Here is a 25,189-nt window from a genome sequence, read left to right on the forward strand (position 1 = left end):
CGTGTCACATTTTTAATTTAACCAACTAAAATTATGTAATGAATAATTCTTTGTGTATTAATGTGTTATCATGATTTAGGGTATAGAGTTCATGGATGGTGTATTGTTTCATTATTTGATCCTAAAGTAATAAATTTTTAGAAATACATTTATAACTTATATGGATAACACTTTAAATATTTTTAAATTATGTGGGACTTTTGTATTTGTAGTAGTTTATTTTTAAACAAAATATGAAAATGTCACAAAATTTAAAAAATACAATGAAAAAATTTTAAGATATCACCTAAATTTTGTTGTACTTTCCTTTATATTTATATATAAATAGATAATTAATTGGATCTTAAAGGACAGCTCTTTGAACCTTTGATCTCCAATGGAGAGAAGAAAAAAAAATGCAAAAGTAATTATAACAAACAGTAATAGTCATAGTAGTAAAGTGAACTAGAATCACTGAAATTGAAGCAATGTCTTGATTATAAAAATATATATACATAAAGAAATGAAAGATCTATATCCCTATTTAGTATATATAAACACCACCCATTATCTTTACACATTAGTAGAAGCAATTAGGTATACATAAATCCACATAAATTAAATCCCCTGTTCCACATAAGAAGATCATTAATTTTGGTAAGTAGTTTTTTTTTTCATATTGCTTTAAAAGAGTATAGCAAGTTTTGTTGCATTACTAACCAAATATCAATTATGTGATTTTGTTTTGTTTTGTTGAAGATTAATAGAAACCAACCAACATGGCATCACCAACAATGGAGGACAATGAAGTTGCTATAGATATTGAAGCAATGTCAAGTAGCTTAGAAAATAGGTTGTCGGGTAATCTAGTCATGTCATCTAATTTTTGCATATTCAAAGTCCCAACCATTCTCTCAAGGCATACTAAAAATGCATACGAACCAAATGCCTTTGCCATTGGTCCTTTCCACCATAAAAAACCTCATCTTCAACCAACAGAGAGGATCAAACAAAAGTACTTGCTTGATCTTCTATCTCGTCTTTCACATAATAATAATAATCCCATTTCAAATACTCAAGCTCCTTTCGATCCAATGTGGATTAGGAAACTAAGCAAAGCCATTAATGAGATTCAGAACAAAGCTCATGGCTATTATGCGGGGCCAACTGATATGAGCACTACTGAGTTCGTAGAGATGTTACTCCTTGATGGTTGTTTCATCATAGAGTTGTTTCGTAAGAATTCATACCAATCTGATCTCATTGACAAAGATGACCCCATATTCACCATGTCTTGTCTACTCCAATTTCTACACCATGATCTCATTTTGCTAGAGAACCAAATACCTTGGTTTGTACTCAACACTCTGTTTGATCTCACAAAATCTCAATCCACAGATAAGAAAAGCCTTGTTGAATTGGCCTTAGAGTTCTTTCCTAGCCTTATAAAAAAGAAACCATTTCGTTTGAATCTTTCTAATGATGATCACCGGATACAACAAACAAAACACATTCTTGATCTGTTGAGAAACTCATTGATTTGGAATTCCAAGGTAATTGGAAAAGATACCAAGCATGATTGGCAGCATATACGCACAGCTACAGGTCTGAGAGACTCTGGCATCAAATTCGAGGCTAGCAATTCAGAGTCAATATTAGACATTTCATTTATCCCAAGAAGAGGTGTTGTGTCAATTCCACCACTTCTTATTCAAGAAACCACAGAAACAATGTTTCGAAACCTCATAAGTTTGGAGCAATGTTGTCCCAATTACAAGCCCATAATCACATGTTATGCTGTTCTGTTGGATAATCTCATCGACACTAATGCTGATATTCAAGTACTTGAGAAGAATAAGGTAATTGATAACTGGTTGAATGTTGATGATGCTACCAAATTCTTCAACAGACTCTACATTGATACTTATGTTAAGGAAAACTATTACTATTGTCTTACGAGTAAAGTAAATGATTACTGTAAACAACGTCGGCATAAGTATCGAAGAATACTTAAGCGTGACTATTTCAACCACCCTTGGGCACTTGTTTCGGTCATCGGTGCCTTTGTTGCACTTGTTCTTACCTTTTTACAAACCTTCTATGCTATTCAAGATGCATATAAGGAAGATTATTGAGCTATGCATATTATATTCATATATAATTTTTATAATTATAATGTTGTTTTTTTGGGTAATTATAATCTTGGTGGTTCAGTTGTGAAAAAAAATAAGAGTTAGTGTAGTGTGGTGACTGGTGAGAGTGAGCAAGCAATGATTTATATAATGATTGTATGTAATCTCTCTTTCTTTCTTCTGATTAATTAATATAATGTTGTTTGTGTGCCAAATGTTTGTCTTTATGGTAATATCATGTCATTTTACATCTATCTTATATTTATATACTTATATTTGTAGTTTGAAGAATTAATTAAAAGAAAATTTACAAAAATATGTAAATCTAATTTACATATATATAAATATTAATAAAAATACCAAAATATGTCTTTTCTAAAAAATTTATATTTTTTCCCCATATTTTAGTTTTTTACTATTATCAAAGTAAAATAACTAATTTGATACTAGTAACAAGCTATTAATTATACGATGATAAACAGTTATCACTATATTAGCTTTTCTTTTTACATTAGTTTTGAATTTGGTTTCTTTTTATCTAATGTCTAGTTTATTCTAAGTAACTAGTTATCCTTATAATTGATATTTTTTTTTCTCTCAATTTAGTCAAGTAATCAGTTACCATCATGATTGATTTCTTTTCACATATTTAGTTAAGTAGTTACCATCACGATTTCTTTATAAGGTTATAATTTATTTTTATTTTTTTGTTATTAGTTACTAGCTACCATATTACTAAGAACATAAAAACTAATTTCATAATTATCGATTACTACTACATTAATAAAACAATATGGTAACTGGAACTACGAAGATAAAATCTCTTAACAAGAACAACTGTACATCAGATCATGATCAAATGAAACCAGCTACTGTCAAACAAAAATTAAAGAAAATGATTGAAAAAAAAAGGATGAAGAAGATTAAAAGAATTAGAATGAGAGGAATACAAAAGTGCAGAAGAATGAAACTAGATAAATAAACAATTAAAATTTGGCATTATATCTACATTCCTAAATTTTGTTTATCTAAAACCTGATCTAATTATACCCCATTTTATATATGAAAAATAATTTTTTAATATGTAAATACTCATTTATATACCTAAAATGATTCTTACATTACACACCCCATATTGTTGCTATATTTTTAAACGCTACGCAAGTATACGCAATCAAGTAGTAAATCTCACACAGGTGAGGTCGATCCCACAGGGAATTGGATTAAGTACCACTAAATTATACTTATGATTCTATTCGGTAAATCGAAAGCAAGTATGATTTAAAAACAGTAAAATATGAAAGAAATTCAGAAAACTTAATAACACAATTGAAAGTTGAGCAAGATGAGATAATAAGGAGGAGAATCCTGTTGTTGTTTACCCAAATCGTTAATGCTTAATCACCATCCTATTCTTGAAGTGAATGACAGATTATGAAATAACCTAGCTCCTTTCAGATCTTCTAGATTCTAAATCACATGTTATCTAATTAATTCCTTAATTAAACTAACATGAAATCAGCATTAAGTAATAATCTACTCGTCACATAAGTCATGTGAATACTCTCGTTTCACATAGAACATCGATTATCTCAATTTTAGCATTCTCAATTCTCACTTTTCAGATTTCGAATTGAGATCATAGAGCATGCACAAGGTGATCAATCTTAAACATGAAATTAAACACAAATTAAGATAATTTCACAAACAAGAATGGAGGAATGACAATTAAACATTAACTAGGCAAAACATTAAACAACAATCATCATCCTCCCTAAATGGGAAATTTAGTTCAGAAATAAATCCATAACCATTCCTATGACAATATTCCACATAAATAAATTAAAGAGGAATAGAGAAAGAAACTGTTGGTGGATGAATTTTGGATCGTCACTTGAATCTCTGTGCTCTTCCTGCCTCTTTCTGCTGTGTTTTAGGGTTCCAAATCGCTTCCCCCTGACTTTCAATCGCAGTTTTCTATTTATAATTGAAATTTAGGGTTCGATGGACGAAAATGCCCCTGGTCCGTACGGGATCTCGCCGCGGCCAAGCTTCCTCTCGCCGCGGCGAGAATGTGCCAAATTTAGGCACTCTCTGTATCTCGTAACTCGCCGCGGCGAGCCTCTTCATCGCCGCGGCCAGATATGCAAAAACTCAAAAATTAAGTTTTTCTTCGGCTCAGCACGTCTTTTAATGAATTTCTGCACCCGAGACCTCTTTTACTCCAAAGAACCTGAAAACATAGAAAACAAGCGTAATTCCGTCCCAACACAGCTAAAAATGCACATAAATTGGATCCAAAACATAGGCTAAAAATAGCCTAACAAACTCCCCCAAACTGACTCTTTACTCGTCCCCGAGTAAACTAAGACTAAACTAAAAAAAAAAAACTGACAATGATAACTGAACTTTCCAACAATTTGATTGTTACCACCACCTGCACAACTTCAATCCATCAATAACCAGAATTTCAACTTGCCAACTCTAAGAACTAAGTTGAATGTGCAGTTTACAAGTAAGTAATTCATACACACATAAAGCATCGCAATTTCCATCAATATCACAACTGTTCTAACTTTCCAACATCCCACTAACACATGATCAATAAGTTTGAATGACATACTCCTCTCCACTAATGTTGACAAATTTCTATTTGGAATCAATAGGTCTTTTTCGGTTAACATCACATGGCTTAGGTACATGGGTAGGTGAGAAGTCATTTAGGCTATACTATACCATAAGCACTATTAACCAAGCAAGCCTAGACATTGATTTTGCTTTCTTTCCATACATCCCAAAAACAGAAATAAGAGATTGCAATTTTTCTTATGTGTGTGCCTCATAATTTTCTTTTTTTTTTTTTTTCATAGGCACAACACACAATATTCTTATTATTTTTTTTTTTTTCTCAATCTCTCATTCCTACACTTTATATATATTTTTTTCACTTACAGCACTTATTCCCCCCAAACTTGCTTCAAGGCTCATGACATAATAAAATATGTTCAGGGTGAAAAGAGTTTAGAATAACGAATTCAGCTCAGTTAAGTGGTGAAAAATTTTTAAAACAGGCTAAGGCTCAACTTTGGGTATACTAAGGATAAAACTTTTTTTAGGTAGGCTTGAAAGGCTCAATCGTTCCAAAGAAAACTTGCCTAAATCACTTTCCAAACAAAAATCATCAAGGATTTCGCTTCAAGAGAGTATGTCAAACAAATTCTATTCCATGTTCAATCAGTCATTCCACAATCCAAATAGAACACAAGTGATATGTGAGAATAGCAAATGTTTTAAATCTACATGAATCACTTCCTAGCACACATCCAATTTAATTCAAACAGTTGCAAGTCAAGCACACAGTTATGTTTCAATCCATTGCACAAGTGAATAACAACAATTTAATCCATCTTTCAATTTAGCTATCACACAAGACTAAAAAAACTAAAACAAACTAAACTAAAACAAATAAACTGAAAAATTTAAGTCTCCCCCCCCAAACTAAAATGCACATTGTCCCCAATGTATGAAAATAAACCAGGGTGAGAGAAACTTACCTGAGCCCCATCAGAAGGGATCAAGTCCACCCTTTGCATTCAAAAGAGCCCTCGCACTAAATGAAGAAAATTTACCACCAATAGTGTTGATTTCAGAGTTTTGCACAAGAGTAAGCTCACCTTCAGAACTACCACACATCAATCTTTTCCAACGACGCTGAATCGTTCGAAGTCGCTCTTTAGGCTTTGCTTTCTTCTTATCAGTTTTAACAAAAGAACCCTTCACCACCTCAATCTTGCAACAGGTAGGAATGTCAGTTGGGGCAAAAACATTAAAATTGACCTCTACATCTTGGACTCGCAACTTTAACTCCCCCTTTTGAACATCTATTAATGCTCAACCCGTGGCCAAGAATGGTCTTCCCAAAATAATGGGAATAGTTGAATCTTCCTCCATATCAAGAATTAAGAAATCAGCAGGGAAGATAAACTTACCAACCTTCACCAGTACATCTTCAATTATGCCACGAGGATGAGTTAGAGAACGATCCGCTAGTTGTAGAGTCACTGTTGTGGGCTTTGCTTTTCCCAATCCTAGCCTTTTGAAGACAGACAACGGCATTAGATTAATGCTTGCTCCCAGATCACATAGAGCTTTAGTTTCCACTGAACCCCCTATAGAGCATGGAATATTGAAACTACCCGGATCTTTAAGCTTGGGCGGTAGTTTCTTTTGCAAAATGGCGCTACACTCCTCGCTTAATGCCACCGTTTCATAGTCCTCCATTTTTCTCTTCTTAGACAATATCTCCTTCATGAACTTCACATAACGGGGCATTTGTTCCAAGGCTTCAAAGAAAAGGAATGTTGATGTGTAGTCTTTTGAAAACCTCTAGAAATTTTGTAAATCGCTTGTCTAGATTGGTCTTTCTGAGTCTCCGAGGATAAGGTATCTTCACATGATGATCAATACCGATTGGTGGAGACTCGTTGTGGTGGTGCGGTGGCTATCGTAGTTTTCTTTTCTATTGATGTTGGAGTTGGTGCTGATTGATCTTTAACTTCTTCATTGAATGGTTGTACCACATCGTGCCTATCATAATTCTTTCCACTCCTCAAGGAAATTGCTTTACATTGCTCTTTTCCTTTTGCCTCACTAGTGCTAGCTGAATTTCCTTGAGCTTGGTTTGCCACTTGAGTAGCCAATTGTTCCATTTGAGTTTCTAGAGTTTTAATAGAGGCTCTAGTTTCCATCATGAATTGGAGCAATAAATCAGCTTGGATATTGGAGCCACTAGGACTTTGTTGTTGGTTTTGTTGGGGCTGATTTCTCTGCTGGTAGAACCCCTGTTGGTTGTGCCCATAATTATTATTTTGGGAGTAGTTCCCAATGGCTTTTGCTTGATCCATTGGCAAATTATCCACATCCGCTCGACACTGCGAAAAGTGATGGTTGCCTCCACATATCTCACAAATAACTTGGGCTTGTTTAGCTTGCCCCGCAATCGCCTTTGTCAAGGCCTCAACTTGAGCCGTCAATTTTGTGATGGCATCAACCTCAAAGACACCGCCTACTTTCTTAGTTTGACTCCTTTCAGTTGGCCACTGCTGATTATTTAGAGCCATCTCCTCCAATAGATCGTAAGCCTCATTAGCACTCTTTCTCATAAAAGCTCCACCAGCTGCTGCATCTATCAGAGTTCTAGTGTTACCAACCAACCCGTTGTAGAAATTGTGAACCAGCATCCACTTCTCTATGCCATGATGAGGGCATTTTCTGATTAGATCTTTAAACCTCTCCCAAGCCTCATGGAGAGATTCATTATCTTGCTGACAGAAGTTGTTTATTTCTCCTCGCAGCTTTGCAGACTTTGCTGGAGGGAAGAATTTAGACAGAAATTTTGTTGCTAAGTCTGTCCATGTTGCTATAGAATTCGGTGGCAAAGAATTCAACCAACTCTTGGCTCGTTCTCTGAGCGAGAATGGAAACAACCTCAATCTAATGGCATCGTCGCTAACTCCATTAACTTTAAAAGTTTCACAAAGTTCCATGAAGTTAGAGAGATGCAAATTAGGATCTTCAGAAGGGAGACCACCAAACTGAACTGAAGACTGCACCATTTGAAGGATGGCAGGTTTGATCTCGAAGTTGTTTGCATCCACTGCCGGTGGCCTAATACATGACTGCACTCCCGTCAGAGTAGGGAGAATGTAATCTCTCAAGCTACGGCCATTAGCTTGATCTTCCACAGCGCCTCCATTATTACCATTATTACGCCCATTGTTCCCAACATTATTGTTCACATTGACCATGATTTCGATGTTTCAAAGATTAGCTTGCCGAAACTCTTTCTTGCCTCTTGTTCTTTCGATTCTTCCTGCAAGTTTTCTCAATTTCAGGATCAACTGGTAATATGACTGATTGTCCTTGACGGCGCATGCACTTAGGATTCCTGAAATAGATCAAGAAAATATTGCAAGAAAAAGGTTAGAAAAATCAGCAAGAGAAAATATACCAAAGTAGAAGTTAGTATAATTTTTATGTAATATTAATCTTTAACAATTCCCCGGCAACGGCGCCAAAAAACTTGTTGCTATATTTTTAAACGCTACGCAAGTATACGCAATCAAGTAGTAAATCTCACACAGGTGAGGTCGATCCCACAGGGAATTGGATTAAGTACCACTAAATTATACTTATGATTCTATTCGGTAAATCGAAAGCAAGTATGATTTAAAAACAGTAAAATATGAAAGAAATTCAGAAAACTTAATAACACAATTGAAAGTTGAGCAAGATGAGATAATAAGGAGGAGAATCCTGTTGTTGTTTACCCAAATCGTTAATGCTTAATCACCATCCTATTCTTGAAGTGAATGACAGATTATGAAATAACCTAGCTCCTTTCAGATCTTCTAGATTCTAAATCACATGTTATCTAATTAATTCCTTAATTAAACTAACATGAAATCAGCATTAAGTAATAATCTACTCGTCACATAAGTCATGTGAATACTCTCGTTTCACATAGAACATCGATTATCTCAATTTTAGCATTCTCAATTCTCACTTTTCAGATTTCGAATTGAGATCATAGAGCATGCACAAGGTGATCAATCTTAAACATGAAATTAAACACAAATTAAGATAATTTCACAAACAAGAATGGAGGAATGACAATTAAACATTAACTAGGCAAAACATTAAACAACAATCATCATCCTCCCTAAATGGGAAATTTAGTTCAGAAATAAATCCATAACCATTCCTATGACAATATTCCACATAAATAAATTAAAGAGGAATAGAGAAAGAAACTGTTGGTGGATGAATTTTGGATCGTCACTTGAATCTCTGTGCTCTTCCTGCCTCTTTCTGCTGTGTTTTAGGGTTCCAAATCGCTTCCCCCTGACTTTCAATCGCAGTTTTCTATTTATAATTGAAATTTAGGGTTCGATGGACGAAAATGCCCCTGGTCCGTACGGGATCTCGCCGCGGCCAAGCTTCCTCTCGCCGCGGCGAGAATGTGCCAAATTTAGGCACTCTCTGTATCTCGTAACTCGCCGCGGCGAGCCTCTTCATCGCCGCGGCCAGATATGCAAAAACTCAAAAATTAAGTTTTTCTTCGGCTCAGCACGTCTTTTAATGAATTTCTGCACCCGAGACCTCTTTTACTCCAAAGAACCTGAAAACATAGAAAACAAGCGTAATTCCGTCCCAACACAGCTAAAAATGCACATAAATTGGATCCAAAACATAGGCTAAAAATAGCCTAACACATATCTATTATTTTCAAAAATATAAATGAAAAATACTTCATTCAATTCCCACATGGCACATTGTATACATTAATATTTTTTAGCTATAGATGTTTTATTTTTTTAGACAATTAGTTATATATATTTTTAAATGGAAATCATATTATTTTTAATTTTGTGTGATTAAGATTAAGTAGGTATAAAAAGCAACACATATAATGTTAAAGCAACGTATTTCACATCTATCTTTATATAACAATGAAGTAAAGTATATTATTTCTAGCTCTTTTAATTTCACAAGTACAAAAAGCTCTTATATTCCAAACTAGCCAGTTGCTTTAGTATAATTTAGTACTAAAGTGGAACTGATCCAATCATATTATTCAAATACTACTTTTTCTTTTCTTTTCTTTTCTTTTACTAGTGAAGTGAAAAGAAAGCAATATACATATTCCACATCCCTATATATCATTGTCACATATACATCCCTAGCAAAATAAACTAAGTGTTTCACTACCCATTTGTGGTATGATCATAATGGATAACATTTTTTTTTTTTTTCATTTATACAAAATCTCATGAAAATTAATTGTGTTTTTTTTCTCTTTTTGCAAGATTATACAATGGAGAACAGAGCTCACCAGGAAGAAATACATGAAATTAACATAAATGTTGAAACATTGGTAAGCAACAAGTTTGAAAAAGATGTATCTGCTAATCTTGTAATGCCTTCTCTATGCAGCATTTTCAAAGTCCCAAACATACTTTCAAGGCACAACACAGCTGCTTTTACACCAAATGCATTTTCCTTTGGCCCTTTCCACCACAACAACAACCAACTCAAATCCACAAAGAAAATCAAACAAAAATATTTGCTTGACCTAGCCACTCGTCTCCCCGAACCAAATCCAATTTTGTTCAAGAAACTAACCAGAGTTGTTCATGAGATTCAGAGTGAAGCTCGCCAGTATTATGCAGGGCCAATTGATATGAAAGAAGATGAATTCTTAGAGATGTTGGTGCTTGATGGTTGCTTCATCATAGAGCTTTTTCGTAAGAAATCGTATCCAAATCTCAGAGGAGAAGGTGACCCAATATTCTCCATGCCTTGTTTACTCCAATTTCTTTACCATGATCTCATACTACTAGAGAACAGTTGAGTTACAAGAAAGATGAAAACAGAGAGAGAAGCAAGAAGAGAAAAGGAATTCTTTATTCAATGTTATGTACTGTTATGATACAAGAGTTGGTATTTATACAGAAGTAATAATAACAGAAAACACACTAACTAACTGTACAACAGTATAACTGTTAGTAACTAACTATAACAGCCCTTAACTAACTTCCTAACCATATGGACTCTGTATCTCAACATCCCCCCTCAAACTGTACTGGGATTGGCCCAAAGGATGCTTTGTTACATAAAAAGTTGAACTTAGGAAGAGTTAAGGGTTTGGTGAAGATGTCAGCAGGCTGCTCTTCAGTGGGAATATAGCAGACAGTAAGTTTGCCTTCAGTGACCAACTCTCGAACATAGTGTACATCAACCTCAATGTGCTTTGTTCGGGAATGAAAAACTGGATTAGAGGCGAGTTGTTGAGCTCCTTGATTATCACACCATATAACTGGTGTTCTTGCTGGTTTTATGCCTAATTCATTTAGTACAGAGATGATCCATACAACCTCTGTTGCAGTGGTAGATAGTGATCGATATTCAGATTCGGTGCTAGATCGAGCCACTGATTTTTGCTTCTTAGACCCCCAAGAGATTAGATTTCCTCCAAGCTTTACACAGTAACCTGTTGTCGATTTGCGATCATCCAAATTGCATGCCCAATCCGCATCTGAAAAGGCCTCTAAAGTAAGACATGTTGCTGGTTTGAAGATCAGTCCCATGTTAAGTGTGCCTTTAATGTATCGAAGGACCCTTTTGCATGCATTCCATTGGGCAACAGTTGGCTTTTGCATGAATTGACTCAGTTTATTGACTGAGAAGGCAAGATCAGGTCGAGTCATGGTTAAATATTGTAGGGAGCCAATGGTACTCCTGTATAGAGTAGGATCTTCGAACAAGGGACTGTCAGCAGTGTATAATTTGTATCCTGGTGTTGCTGGTGTAATGCATGATTTGGAGGTGTCCATGTTGGTTCTTTTGAGGATATCCAATGCATATTGTGATTGTGACAGAGAGATGGTGTTGCCGGTTCTTGTAGCTTGAAAGCCCAGAAAGTAACTCACTGACCCGAGTGTTTTGAGAGCAAATTGGGCTTGTAGATCAGTGATAACTTTGTTGACAGCTTTAGAATTGGCACCAGTGATGAGAATATCATCAACGTACACTAAAACAAGTAAGGGACTGCCATTTGAAGTGCTGAAAAACAAACTGCTATCTGAGACAGAATTGGTGAATCCCCAAGCTAATAATGCACTCTTGAGCTTCTCATACCAAGCTCTAGGTGCTTGTTTTAAGCCATACAAGGCTTTCTTTAATTGACACACATATGTAGGATAGTTGGGATCTTCAAACCCTTGTGGTTGCTGCATGTAAACCACTTCTTCTAAGTCACCATTTAGAAAGGCATTGTTTATGTCGATTTGTTGTATGTCCCAACCATAGGTTGCTGCAAGTGTAAACATGATGCGAATGGTACTAGCTTTAACAACCGGGCTAAAGGTATCAAAATAATCAACACCAGCAGTTTGTTGAAAACCCTTTGCCACTAGCCGAGCCTTTAGCCTTTCTACAGTTCCATCAGCTCTTAGTTTGATTCGATACACCCATTTATTGTCTATTACATGCATGCCATGATGGTAGGGAACTAGAACCCAAGTATTATTTTTCTTTAGAGCATAGTATTCTTCCCCCATGGCTTTATTCCATAAGGGATTGTTTAATGCCATTTTTAAAGAAGTAGGTTCTTTGAGATAACATTCATAGTCATTTAACTCAGCTGCAAGGGCTTTTGGTTTAAAGATGCCAGACTTGGATCTTGTGGTCATAGGGTGTTTGGATGTGTTGCTTGAGTCATGTTGAGCATTGGTAGGGATGGAAACGGGCAAGGCAGGTTGAGTGGGAATATTGGGGTCAATTCTTGGTGAGGCAGGTGGCTGTAGAGGAATGGTGACAGCAGTGGGGACAGCAGTATGGTGAGAGAGAGAGAGTGGCTCGGTTCTTGGTGGTGCAGGTTGTTGCACAGATTGTGTAACTGGTGGTGTGAGATTGGGAGTGAGGAGAGGCACATTAGATGGTAGAGGGAGATACTGAACCGTAGGAGTAGATGAGACAGACTTGGAATTGGAAGAGAACAGTTGGGAATAGGGAAAACATGTCTCATCAAAGGTGACACTTCGGGCAATATAAATTCGACCCGAGGAATGTAGACATCGATACCCTTTGTGTTGAGGACTGTAGCCCAAGAATACACACATGGAAGTTCTGAAATGAAACTTGTGTTTGTTGTAAGGACGCAATAGAGGAAAACATGCACACCCAAATGTTTTTAAAAAAGAATAATCGGGTTTGGAGTGGAACATATTTTCATAAGGAGAGATGTATTGATTCTTTTGGATAGGAAGTCTATTAATGAGATAGGTAGAGGAGACAAAGGCATCCCACCAAAATGATAAAGGCAAAGTTGCTTGTGCAAGCAAAGTAAGGCCCATATCGGTGATGTGCCTATGTTTCCTTTCTACTCTTCCTTGTTGTTGGTGTGTATGTGGGCAAGGGTGTCTAAAAATGATGCCTAAGTTATAAAGAATAGGCTTGAGAGGTCTATATTCCCCACCCCAGTCAGCTTGGACTGATTTGATTTTGGTGTTGAATTGCCGTTCAACATAGTTGTTAAAGTGTGTGAAGACACTGGCAGTTTCAGATTTTGCAGTAAGAGGAAAAATCCATGAGAATTTGGTAAAATCATCAATGAAACAGATGTAATACTTAAAACCTTCAGGTGAAGGATGGGGTGAGGGTCCCCAAAGATCAGTGTGAACTATTTCAAATGGTGCATGGGTTCTATTTTGTGATGAGGGAAATGTAAATTGGTGAAGTTTGCCATATTGACATGCATGACAGAGAGGCATTTCAGCACTAGTAATATTGAGAAAATGGAGAACTTTATTTAGAACTTGTTGATTGGGATGGCCAAGTCTATTGTGCCACAATGATACAAGTTTAGAAACTTTATTACAAGAATTGGGAACACTTGTAGTAGTAGAATTTTTAGTACAAGATGAAGTAGAGACAGCATGTGCTTGACAGAAAGAAGCATTTCTTGCAGCAGCAGGGGCTGGGAGATGCTGTTTGGGCTGTGGAATCTTGTGAGTAAACTTGGGTGCTATTTGGTAGAGGCCATCTTTAAGGGCACCCTGAAGAAGAGGGATCTTCGATTGATTGTCCTTGACAAAACACAAATCAGGAGTGAATTCAACAGTGACATTGTTGTCACGAGTAAATTTGGAAATACTAATTAAATTTTTTGTTATGGCTGGAACATGAAGAATGTTTTTAAGATAAAGAGACTTTCTTGCAGCAAGAGTGCTATGACCAATGTTATTTATAGAGAGTGAGGAACCATTACCTACAACAATTTTCTCTTTGCCTTTATAGGAGCTTTGATGATGAAGGTTGTTGTTATCTTGGGTGACATGATGAGAGGCTCCACTATCAAGAAACCAGGAGTCATCTGTGTTAGAAGTTGTTGCAGCAACATGTGCTTGAGGGTGGTTGGGGGCAGAGGGTGCATCATTGTCATCAGGACCATTGTAGGAGATATCAAATCGTCTGTAACATTTCTGAACTGTGTGACCAATTCGTCCACAGAGTTGGCATGTAGGGCGATTATTGTTGTAAGAACCTCGGCCACCATTGTTGTTTGATCGACCACCAGGAGGGCCTCTTCCTCGACCTCGAAACTGGTTTGTGTTGCCACGGCCATTAGTGTTGGGAGGGCCTGATTGATTTCTTCGATACTGGGCATAATTTGCCGTGGCACCATTTAAATCAATGGTGGTATGGGTTTGATTTGCTTCGATGCGAATTTCTTGGCTTTGGAGCATAAACTGGACTTCAGCAAGGGTGAGATTTTCTCTTGAAGTCAAATTAACAACCACTGCTTCGTACTCGGTTCCCAAACCAGCAAGAACATAGAGTATTAATTGTTCATCTGAAATTTGATTTCCTGCAGCTCGAAGACCGTCTGCCAGATTTTTCATTTTCAACAGGTATTCATCAATGGCCAGCGATCCTTTCTTGGTGGATTGAAGTTGATTCATGAGATGAATTTGTCGTGCTCGCGATGCAGTGCCAAACAGTTGCTCAAGAGTAGTCCAAATTTCAGAGGAGGTAGCACAATTTACCACATGCCCAATCATAGATTCAGATATGGTTGACATTAGCCAAGAAAGAAGAAATTGATCAAGACGCATCCAACGATTGAATTCAGGATTACTCACCATTGTTGTGGATTCTGGAGGTTGACGAATCCTAGCTTGAGGCCGATTTTGATTTAGCAGAATTCCTTCAAGATCATGTGCTCGTATTGCTGGAAGCACTTGTGATCTCCAAAAAAAATAGTTGCTTCGATTTAGTCGTAATGGAGGAACAAACATTGTTGTAGGAACGATTGAATGATGAGCTGCTTCACCGGAGGAGGTCGCCATGGAAGTACACCTTCAGCTCTGGTACCAAGTTGAGTTACAAGAAAGATGAAAACAGAGAGAGAAGCAAGAAGAGAAAAGGAATTCTTTATTCAATGTTATGTACTGTTATGATACAAGAGTTGGTATTTATACAGAAGTAATAATAACAGAAAACACACTAACTAACTGTACAACAGTATAACTGTTAGTAACTAACTATAACAGCCCTTAACTAACTTCCTAACCATATGGACTCTGTATCTCAACAAAAAACTCTATTTGATCTTACCCAAACTAGTACTAATTCATCCACAGATGAGAACAAGCCTCAGCCTCTTGTCAAATTGGTGATTGAATTTTTTGGTAACATTTTCTCATCCATACCAATTCCAATTGAACCACTTGTTTCTAACAACAACAACACACTCAAACACATTCTTGATTTGTTAAGGGAGTCATTAGTTTTGAACTCTGACAAAACAAAACACAAAAGTCTTGAGTGGGGGCCTATGCCCCCAGCTACAGATCTTTGGAATTCTGGTATAAAATTCAAGGTAAACAGTACATCAAAGTCTCTATTGGATATTAAATTTTGTTCCAAAACAGGTGTTATGGTTATCCCAGAACTGCTCATTCAAGAGACCAGTGAAACAGTGTTTAGAAATCTCATAAGCTTGGAGCAATGTTGCCCAAATTGTGAGCCCATATTCACTTCTTATGCTTTTCTATTGGACAATCTGATCAATGGGAATGGTGATATTGAGGTACTTTGTAAAAGTAAGGCTATTGTTAGTTGGTTGAATATTGAAGATGCTACAAAATTGTTTAATAGGCTCTACATTGACACTTTTGTGAAAGAGAATTACTACGATTCACTTATAAATGAAGTGAACAAATATCGTCATCTGAGATGGCCAAGATATCGAAGAGTGCTTACGCGTGACTACTTTAAGCACCCTTGGGCACTCATTTCAGTCATTGCTGCTTCCATTGCTCTCATTCTTACTTTCTTACAGACTCTCTATGCAATTCTTGGAAAAGACAACTAATTAGTACGTATAGTCTTAATCTTAATCTTAATCTACCTACCTATGTATTTTTCTACTTTGATTAAAAGAATAACGGTTTTTTTTTTTTTTTTTTTTTTTTTTTTTTTATGAGTGAACAGATGAATTAACCATGCACTGCAACAATTCACAATCAGCGTGGAACTTCTTCTTGAAATAAGAATAACTCATCGTCTAACTGAAGGGCATGTTTTGCCGAACCACGATTTGTAAAATTTTAATTGCGAGTTACGTGGGACAAAACTGCTTCCAAAAATTTAGATAATAAAACTATAACATCCACAAACAGTATCCCAGCATATTAAAGAAGTTCCTTCCTTTATTGATAGTTGTTACTAAACATATTTTTTTTATTATTTATTTACTTTTATAACTCTTATTTTTATATAAGAGTTGTTTAGATGTATCTCTTATTTGTTTTGGCAATTAAGATAGCAATTTAGTTTAATTTTTTTTTATAATTGTATATGTTGTATTTATTTAACATTAAGTATATTTTTTTGAAAAATTTAAATAATTTATATTTTAGTATGCATATAAAAATAATTATAATGAAATATTTAAATATTATAATTATAATGTCAGATTTATAAGTGATCTGAAAAAATAAAAAATAAACTAAAAAACTTACTTAGATGCCAAAATAAAAGGAGAATATACTAAAACACCATTTTCAAATAACTATAGAATATCCTAAAACACCATTTTCGAAATAAGAATAGAACATCCTATAATTTATAATGGTATTTTTATATTAAAAAAGTAAAAATAGTTATTATTTTCCTAAAAGCCAAAATTCATTTCTCATTACTAGATTATATAGAGTATGAAAATTTATTATATTTGCTTGACGATTTAATGAGTTAATAACGACGAATTAATAACATCTTTTTTAGTTCAATCACAATTTGCAATAAAAAATTCAATTGGAACACCAGGTTAAAAATTAAAGTAATTATATTAGATTTTGTATTTTGATTAGATTTTTTATTTTATAAAATAATAAAATAATTTTATATCATGAATTGATTTTATTTTTAAATAAAAACTAATAATAATCTAATTTAGAGTTATTATGAAAAATTAATTTTTTTTTGTTAGAAATTACTTTAAAATTCATTATATATAAAAAAATTAATTTATCATTGTATAAATTATAAAATAAAAAATTTAATTAGTAACTTTTATAAAAACACGTATTAATAAAAAAAAAAAAAATTAGCGTGATGCCTGCGGTAGCTGATTCCAACCCACTCAACGCGGAACATTTAGAACCCCTGGTTCGCGCGCATGACAAGGACACGTGGCGCTCCCACCACACAAAAAATGCCAAACCTAAGAGAGTGGCATAAGTGTAAATTAAAACATCTTTCCAAGGGCATTTATGTATTTCTCCTAAATATCTCTACTCTCTTTCTTTCTCTCTCTATACTACTTCCCATTTTCTTGCCATACTTTTTATTTTCTCTCTCTTAAGTTTTTTCCCTAAAACCCTTCCCTTTAAGCTCTCGCTCGCCGCCATGGCTGGACTCAACCGTCTGAGCGTGGTCGCTCCATCTTTCGCTCGCCGCCTTCTCGGGCTCGGCTCCCGAAGAGCCTACGGATCGGCTTCTGCGGCTCAGGTACAGTACGACTATTATGATGACGAAGAAGAGTGGGGACACGAGGATCGGCGCCAGGTGAAATCACTGGTGGACTCGGAGGGTTTCGTCCCTGGAAGAGGGGTTCAATGGGTGGTGATCGGTGACAGAACCGCAAACAAACACGTGTACGCCGAAAGGCTCTCGAAGCTTCTGGAAGTTCCCCACATTTCTATGGGAACTCTTGTTCGTCAGGAGCTCAATCCTCGCTCTTCTCTCTACAAGCAGGTCATTACTTTTTTTTTTTCTTTGATTTTTCTTTTCCTTATTTAACTTGAATTTTTGTTTGTTTTTCTTCTCCATTGTTATTGGGAGAATTTATTTTGTCCATAAAAAGTGGGTTAAACATTCAATAATTGATTACCATTTTGATCATTTGAGATTTTTGAAAGTGAATAAATGTATTCTCAAAGTTTGATAATTTAGTATTTGTAGCCCAAAAGTGCAGACATTTAACATGGTATAGTTAAATTTCAAGCTTTTATACAATCCCCGTGTTGAATTAAGAAGGTTTAGAAAGATTAAACAGTGTTTTGCTTTCTATTATTTGAATGATTATTCTTGACTAATTTTATTATTAATTAATTCTTTTGGGAAATTTAGATTGCTAATGCAGTGAACGAGGGAAAGCTTGTGCCTGAAGAAATAATATTTGCTCTATTGTCTAAGAGACTTGAAGAAGGCTACTGCAGAGGTGAATCTGGGTTCATTCTTGATGGAATTCCTCGAACAAGAATCCAAGCTGTAAGTTCCAAGAAAAATGGGGCTTTAAAATTATTTTGTTTGTATATAATGTTTAATTGATTGCCTCCGTTAATTTTTGCTGCAAACACTGATTTGCAAATTGAATTCCTTTTCATTTCCCACAGGAGATTCTTGATCAAATTGCGGATATTGATTTAGTTGTGAATTTCAAGAGCACGGAAGAGCACTTAGAGAATAATATAGGAAAATGTCAAAAATACATGGGAAAGAGCAACCATGCTAGTTATAAAAATCTAAATTTGTACCCTCAGAATGGACAACAAGTCTCCACTTCTACTGATTCTGAAATACTCTGGAAAGAGAAGTTCATTAACTATGCAAAACAGGTATATAAATATACATATATATACAGACAGTGAATTTTGGGACCACTATAGAATTGATTGTCTTATTTGCTGTTTTCTTTTCTGTAGAGCAAGTCATTGGAAGAATACTACAAAACACAGAGAAAACTTGTTGATATTCAAGTAAGTGATGCACCTGGAGAAACTTGGCAAGGTTTATTGGCTGCCTTACATCTCCAGCATATAAATGCTGTCAGTTCTTCACAGAAGCTCACTGCCTGAATTGGTGGTTCACATGGGTCTTCATAAATTTTTGCGTCCGGCTTTATAGTAAATATGCTGTATGATGTGAGAATCGAGAGTTTGTTGGGGTTTTCTATGTTTGAAGATTCCAACCTATTTTTTCAAATTTTGACCTTTTTTTCTTTATTATTATTCTTTTACGCGTGTTATATGTTGTAGTGTAATGAGACGTGCCGTCATGAGCGTCTGAGTTTGTAATTGTAGTCACCACGAGAGTGACCAGATGAAAAGAAATACTATTTTGACCTATTAAACAATTGCTCTTGTATCAATATTATACTATTTTTGCCTTATATTTTTCCATGGTATCGACTTGTTTTTGGTGTGAAAACACATGATAAAAGCCAAAAGCAAACCAACGTGACACGCTTGTAACAATCTTTATTTATTCTAGAGATCAATGACATTCGTTGCCTTGAAAATTTTATTTTCTCATATTATTGCACACACAAACTCTTAACAAGCATTTGAGTCTTTCTAGAATGCATATCTTCTTTTGATTTTGGTAAGAAAATACAGGATCTACAACTATTAGATGTACAACTCTCCCAAAGAAAAAGAATAGGCAAAAATATCTATATTAACATGGTATGTATTTAGTAGTTACTCGCTTTCCATCCATACCTCTCGAAGTAGCTCGTATCTGAGAGTATTTTGATTGTTCTTTTCTTTTGAAATCCAACTTGTCTTTGTAGGCACTGGTGAAGAGCGGGGACCTTCGTTGAAGATCAACTTCAGTGGCGAGTTCAATTCATCAAGCTCATCATCGCTGGTGTATGATTTTCTGAGCACTGAGGATCCACTCCTTTTTAGATGTGGATGAGCTCCAACCTCTCCAATAATGCTTGTAATGGAAGCTGTGGAAGGTGCGGAGTAGAAAATTGCAGCAGCAGTGCATGGGAAGTTAGTGGCGACCTCTTCCTCTACCTCGCTAGGATCCTGTACAAGGCAGAAAAAAGATGGTTAAACTTAAAATCATTAAACTATTTACTCGAAAATATGGAGCATATTTATTAATAGTCTTGAGAAATAATTCTGAACAGAACTGATAACTCAGAAAAAGCATAAGAATAGTTGCACATGATATAGTTAACTAACTGACCTCAGATTCTAGAGCTTCAATCACAGCAACTGGGATCAGATCAGAGCAAAATTCATCTGGGACAAAGTTGTCGAGAATCCTCTTTATCAATGGTGCAGCAAATGTAGGACATACCTTCAAAGTAATAATACATTGAATAATTAGTATTTAAGGCAGAGAATTCAGAATCCAATAGACGAGTATGGCTCAAGTATTGTACCTCTTTTCTGACAGATCTACTCAAGAGCATGTCCTTTGGAAGCATCAGCAGATCACTCAATGCATTAAGAAGACGGAAAGACTTGAAGGATGTATCTTGTCTTTCATCATCATTGTCATGGCTGTTCTCTATCTTGTCAAGTGGGTCATCATCATCCATGCCAAATAGGTCTGTCAGCCATCTAGACCAGTTCCCAATCTGATCAACACAAGGCACAAATGCAGAGTGATTAGAAATACAAATCCAGAAAATACAATTGACAATAATTTGAAATAGAAAAGTTCCATCCTGTTGTCACCATATAGAACTTGACATAATTATTGAAATCTTGCAAAAATCTAAGAAGCAAAATGAGTAAACACGCTTAAAATGAAAGACTGTCTAACATTAAAGTTAGCTTTGCCTGTAGCTTACCGCAACTTTCAGTTGTGCACCAGCCCCGAAGCTTGATTTTCCTGCTGGAATTGGAAGCACCTTAGAGTCACTGATGGGATCTGATATAGGATCAGTAGGAATCTCATCACCAGCTTCTCGAAGAATAGCATTGAACATTGCCACATCTAATCTTGCCACACACTGCTCCATTATCTATGCATTTGAAAAAAAGTACCAAGTAAAAAAATTGTCTGAAAATAATAAGATGCATTTGCAATAATTTGTATAAACCCGGTCACCTTAGCTCATGAAATGGAAGCATCCTCCCCAACAATACAAATATTTGACAGAAAATTATAGCAAGTGCTATGTACCAGGAGAGACTCGAAGCCCAATAAATGATAAATGTAGTTACTTTCTAAATATGGCAATACTCTTTTATAGGAAGCCCTATTGCATCTCTCTTCTTCTCCACCCAAAAAGAAAATAGGAAAGATTTTATTATGTAAGCTTACCAATCTAGCCAACATAGGCAAGCAGCCACATTCATGTCCACCGGCACGTACAGGACAAAGCCTTTCGAAGGAATCTCTAAAGGCCTTCTTCCATAGGTCTAACGAAAAATTCGCTTGTTCTTCCTGGTCACCTAAACTAGATGTCCTGCTGTAGCTTTTTCTTAATCCAGAACTACTGTCTTTATCAACATCTTTTTTCGGGACAGACTGCATATGCGGGGTCAAAGTCTGGAAATAATTCAAGGAATTAGAAAAGAAAAATATACACATTAAAAATAATATATAAAATAAAAATTCTTAAAGAATGCTCTTGCTACAGAAATTGGAAATTCAGAAACAAGAGATAACTCTGACCTGCCACCAAATAGATTCAACAATTCTAGAAAAAATCCAAGTTTCAATCTTTTCTAGTGCACATGTAAATGTACGTGGCTCCTCCCAATCACTTAAGCTGCTGGACAAAAGATCCATGCCATCCCTTTTGCTGGGAGAGAATGCCTTCCATTTTAAGGGAGATGTTACTTTGCCTTTTACCTTTTGAGTGCCATTCCTATTATTTGAAGATCCAGTAGAAAGTGGATGCTCCACGCTCCCAGCAGCTTGGCTTACTATTGCTCTCAACACAACAGAATTTGACAGCCAATATGTTAACCTGGAGCAAATGTCAGGGAGAAATGGATGAATACAAGAAGGAAATCATAAAAGATAGATGAGATTATATGTTGTTCATCATAAATATTAACATAAACAGACAAACTTCCGTCCAGAAAACTCAATCCAACTCAAGGATCTTAAAGGAAGATATCCTATTATTCTGCTAAATATGGTTTTATCCAATTTCTTCTACTAAAACCTATCTTTGGAAGAACTCAAAAATGATATTTATCAATGGAAGATGATATATGAAAAGAACAAATAACCAAAAAAAGATGACTAGACAGTAGAGAAACTTGAAAAGGGAAATGCAGAAAAAACTATTTTAACAGTCTATACCTAGGGACATCATTTCCACAAGCTTTTGCAACCAAAACTAATCCTGAAACAGCACTTCTAGCTGCATTAGCCCTTCTAGACTGGGAACTCTCTCTGCAAGCATGAAGGTACAGTCGAGAAAGGCGCCTAGCTGGTGCGTGTACCTTACTCATAGAACTTCCATGCTCAGCAATTACTGAATAAAGAGAAGCCTCAATTGCAGCAGCTTCCCTCAACTCTCCTTCAAGTATTTTCACTCTGTTCTCCAACTGCTGCATCTTACTTTCTAAAATGGCACTTCTAGTGTCTCTTGGAAACACCTTAGGATCTTTTCTTTCCTTAAGTCTGAGGCTACCCATGCCGCTTTGTGCATCTCCTTGAACACCAGTTTCCCTACTCTCTGCAGACTGACTGCTAACAACCAATCCATTCCTAGAAGGATCTGCTCTAACAGATTTTACATGTTTTAATCTTTCAATATTCAGAATACTTTCTTTCACTCCAAGATTTTCCCTGCTTGGAGATGATGTATCACTTCCCAATGATAGCTTTCTGGTAACATCTTGTGCATATTCATCTTCTTTCAAAGAGCTTTCCTCGGTCAACTGCTGTCCTTCATCCTTAATCTTTTCCTCCTCTTTTCCTTCTCTGTCATCCCTTGTTCCATTCGCCTCCAAGAAATCTCTACCGATTTCCTTCTGTCCGTTATTATTTCCATTAACTTCGGAGTTACCATTGGATGTCAGTTGCTCAACTGCCTGGGGTTTCCCATTTGTAAAATTACTTCTTCCATTAGCGGCATTCCCGTGAATATCTTGAGCTAAATATTCACGATCAATGCTTCTTATTCTAGTGTCAGGATTCTCTTCCACATTTTCATTCACCAAAGATGAAGAGGAATGAGCACGTTCAACACTTTTTAGGATTTTGGCAGAACTTGAAACTGGAGAGTGGGACACAGAAGCATGATTATTTAGTGGACTTCCCATATCAGAAGATAAGTCCATGGAAGACGAGCGCGACAAACTTCGCCTCACATTTCCACTTGGCGAGTTCTGTCGTACTAGATTTGATTTTTCAAGCTGTAGTTTTGAGGATCCAGTAGGCTTCTTGTTACTCCCATCAGTGCCCTCAGTCATTGTGTCTATTCCATTCTGCAAAATGTTCAAAACAGGTCATATGAACAACAAAATCATATGGAAATTCTCTGTTTCTCTCTCTCCCTCACACATACACACACACAAGCACCAAAGACAGTGGCAGTCACAGTAGCACTAAAGTAATATTGATTAAACTAAGCAAAGAGAGCAGAGAGGAAAAACTTATTGAAAAATACCTCTTCATTACGAGGATGTAACCCCCCATTAGAAGAAGCTGCAACAGATGAGTGAGAAGAAACATCATCATCAGTAAAAGAAGCAATTTCAGCTTCTTCAGCATATTCTTCATTCATCAAGGCTGAAACTGACTCTCCACCCACATTTTCCATTGACATTGCCCTTGATAAGCTCTCTCTAGATGAAGTCCTACTGCGAGCCTTCACAACAGACTGAAGTGTAATGTATAAAACAGGTTGATTTGTATTCTTAAAGCTCCTCTTACAGTTCATTGGAGTACTAACACTCAAGCTTTCTTTAGGCACACCATATTCTGCTAAATCTATAATGGCAGAAGCTAGTAACTGGCCTTTAACGGTCCTATCTCTTCGAGGTTCATACAAGTTGAGCTCTAAACAATTCTTCTGAAACACATCTCCATCCCCACCTTTAACAGACATGTCCCTAAGTAGAGTCACAGGTAGCCTGAAAGATTCATTGAATTCAATTTTTCCCTCGAAAACAATAGACCCAATTGATGGGACAACAGCATTAGTTGAGCCTGAGCATCGGTCACCGTTTTCCCATTGAATCAACACAGATTTAAGTGATCTAAGCGACTGCGATGGGGGCCAGGGCTTAATCTCCTGAATATGAACAAGGTAATCAATCTGAACAGAAGAGCTCCTCCTGGTCTTCGTCCTCAAGCCTAGGACCATGGTTGCACCAACAGAAGTGTTACCCTAAATTACTATGCAGCTCAGCAATGTCAATAACAAGCACCCTCAAAAACCCACAACAAACCTGTGATTCAGTTACAGAAAACTAGGATTAGAATTACTCCATGCTTATGGAATATCATAGCAAAGAATCAAAGATACGAAAGCCACTAGCTTTCAGCACACTCAGACATGAAATGAAGATAATAAAAGTTTAAAAAAAAAAACAAAAAAATGCTTCAAAATCACAAACTGAACTCATTATAACACCATATATACAAACATAGACACATAGAACAAATACACGAATAAGAAGGAAATGCAGAAGTGATCAGCAACTGTATAATCCTAAATAATTACTTTACAAGCACTCAGATCCATACACACAATGAAACAAAAGAAATCAAAACCAATCAATTTCAAACTCGAAGCAAGCAAAATTAGGACAATGCAAGCTCAAAAGCAACATGGCAAAGAAATTTAATCGAAATATTACAGTAAAAAACACTTCACAAAAGCAATCTAGATAAGTATAAATACATATTTATCATTACCGGTAGTAATGGAGGAAAGAAATTACAGAAATGTAGAGAAGAAGATGAGAATGGAATGGTTTGGTTTTGAGAATAGAACCATTTCTGAACTTTAGATATGTGAGTCTGTGAATGAAGGAGAAGAGAAGCCAGAACCGAATGTGTCTTAATAAAATAAATAAATAAATAAATAAAGAGAAAACTGACATGAAAGGAGAATTTTTAGTTTTATTTAATTATTTTAGAGAACAAAATTTATTTGCTAAAGGCCAATGATTGTCCTGAGTCAAGGTGAAACGACATCGTTTTGGTAGATTTTTAATATTTCTTTTTTATTTTTGTTAATGTTGAGGTTTTTTAATTTTGAGGTTGGTTGATAGTGACATCGTGGCGGAAAC

General features: G+C 35.9%; 4 protein-coding genes and 1 non-coding gene across 5 annotated transcripts; 4 read left to right on the top strand and 1 right to left on the bottom strand.

The window, feature by feature from the left end:
- Positions 1-411: 411 nt before the first annotated feature.
- LOC115698809 (UPF0481 protein At3g47200) lies at positions 412-2,359 on the top strand. Its single transcript, XM_030625996.2, has 2 exons — positions 412-636; positions 739-2,359. Exon 2 carries the CDS (start codon positions 759-761, stop codon positions 2,112-2,114), a length of 1,356 nt encoding a protein of 451 aa, XP_030481856.2. The 5' UTR covers positions 412-636; positions 739-758; the 3' UTR covers positions 2,115-2,359.
- A 5,002-nt stretch (positions 2,360-7,361) lies between these two features.
- Positions 7,362-7,468, top strand: LOC115721496 (small nucleolar RNA R71). The gene has a single exon (XR_004012515.2). It is a non-coding gene; the product is annotated as a small nucleolar RNA R71 (small nucleolar RNA).
- A 2,422-nt stretch (positions 7,469-9,890) lies between these two features.
- Positions 9,891-16,119, top strand: LOC115700486 (uncharacterized). Its single transcript, XM_061103462.1, has 8 exons — positions 9,891-10,519; positions 11,662-11,820; positions 13,623-13,811; positions 13,971-14,209; positions 14,548-14,584; positions 14,665-14,747; positions 14,980-15,144; positions 15,238-16,119. Exons 1-8 carry the CDS (start codon positions 9,943-9,945, stop codon positions 16,048-16,050), a joined length of 2,262 nt encoding a protein of 753 aa, XP_060959445.1. The 5' UTR covers positions 9,891-9,942; the 3' UTR covers positions 16,051-16,119.
- Positions 16,120-17,421: 1,302 nt separating this feature from the next.
- LOC115700487 (probable adenylate kinase 7, mitochondrial) lies at positions 17,422-19,317 on the top strand. The gene is made up of 4 exons (XM_030628029.2): positions 17,422-17,936; positions 18,312-18,452; positions 18,578-18,799; positions 18,887-19,317. Exons 1-4 carry the CDS (start codon positions 17,589-17,591, stop codon positions 19,037-19,039), a joined length of 864 nt encoding a protein of 287 aa, XP_030483889.1. The 5' UTR covers positions 17,422-17,588; the 3' UTR covers positions 19,040-19,317.
- Positions 19,318-19,470: 153 nt separating this feature from the next.
- LOC115700485 (uncharacterized) lies at positions 19,471-25,005 on the bottom strand. Its single transcript, XM_030628027.2, has 9 exons — positions 24,813-25,005; positions 23,560-24,343; positions 22,245-23,377; positions 21,606-21,903; positions 21,252-21,479; positions 20,776-20,949; positions 20,362-20,559; positions 20,163-20,276; positions 19,471-19,999 (listed from the first exon to the last, which is right to left on the bottom strand). Exons 2-9 carry the CDS (start codon positions 24,256-24,258, stop codon positions 19,664-19,666), a joined length of 3,180 nt encoding a protein of 1,059 aa, XP_030483887.1. The 5' UTR covers positions 24,259-24,343; positions 24,813-25,005; the 3' UTR covers positions 19,471-19,663.
- Positions 25,006-25,189: the final 184 nt, after the last annotated feature.

Source organism: Cannabis sativa, chromosome 8, assembly GCF_029168945.1.
Source record: "Cannabis sativa cultivar Pink pepper isolate KNU-18-1 chromosome 8, ASM2916894v1, whole genome shotgun sequence".
Taxonomy (NCBI): Eukaryota; Viridiplantae; Streptophyta; class Magnoliopsida; order Rosales; family Cannabaceae; genus Cannabis; species Cannabis sativa.

Excerpts from the sequence above, each read along its gene's own strand:
- LOC115700486 (XM_061103462.1), top strand. The coding sequence starts at position 9,943 with ATGAAAATTAATTGTGTTTTTTTTCTCTTTTTGCAAGATTATACAATG. Across the intron at positions 14,585-14,664 it reads AGATTTTTCATTTTCAACAG|TGCCAAACAGTTGCTCAAGA; the intron begins GTATTCATCAAT and ends CTCGCGATGCAG. Across the intron at positions 15,145-15,237 it reads CTGTTATGATACAAGAGTTG|CTTCCTAACCATATGGACTC; the intron begins GTATTTATACAG and ends GCCCTTAACTAA.
- LOC115698809 (XM_030625996.2), top strand. The coding sequence starts at position 759 with ATGGCATCACCAACAATGGAGGACAATGAAGTTGCTATAGATATTGAA.
- LOC115700487 (XM_030628029.2), top strand. The coding sequence starts at position 17,589 with ATGGCTGGACTCAACCGTCTGAGCGTGGTCGCTCCATCTTTCGCTCGC. Across the intron at positions 17,937-18,311 it reads GCTCTTCTCTCTACAAGCAG|ATTGCTAATGCAGTGAACGA; the intron begins GTCATTACTTTT and ends TGGGAAATTTAG. Across the intron at positions 18,453-18,577 it reads CTCGAACAAGAATCCAAGCT|GAGATTCTTGATCAAATTGC; the intron begins GTAAGTTCCAAG and ends CATTTCCCACAG.
- LOC115700485 (XM_030628027.2), bottom strand. The coding sequence starts at position 24,258 with ATGGTCCTAGGCTTGAGGACGAAGACCAGGAGGAGCTCTTCTGTTCAG. Across the intron at positions 21,904-22,244 it reads TGTGGAAATGATGTCCCTAG|GTTAACATATTGGCTGTCAA; the intron begins GTATAGACTGTT and ends CATTTGCTCCAG. Across the intron at positions 20,950-21,251 it reads TGCCTATGTTGGCTAGATTG|ATAATGGAGCAGTGTGTGGC; the intron begins GTAAGCTTACAT and ends TCAAATGCATAG.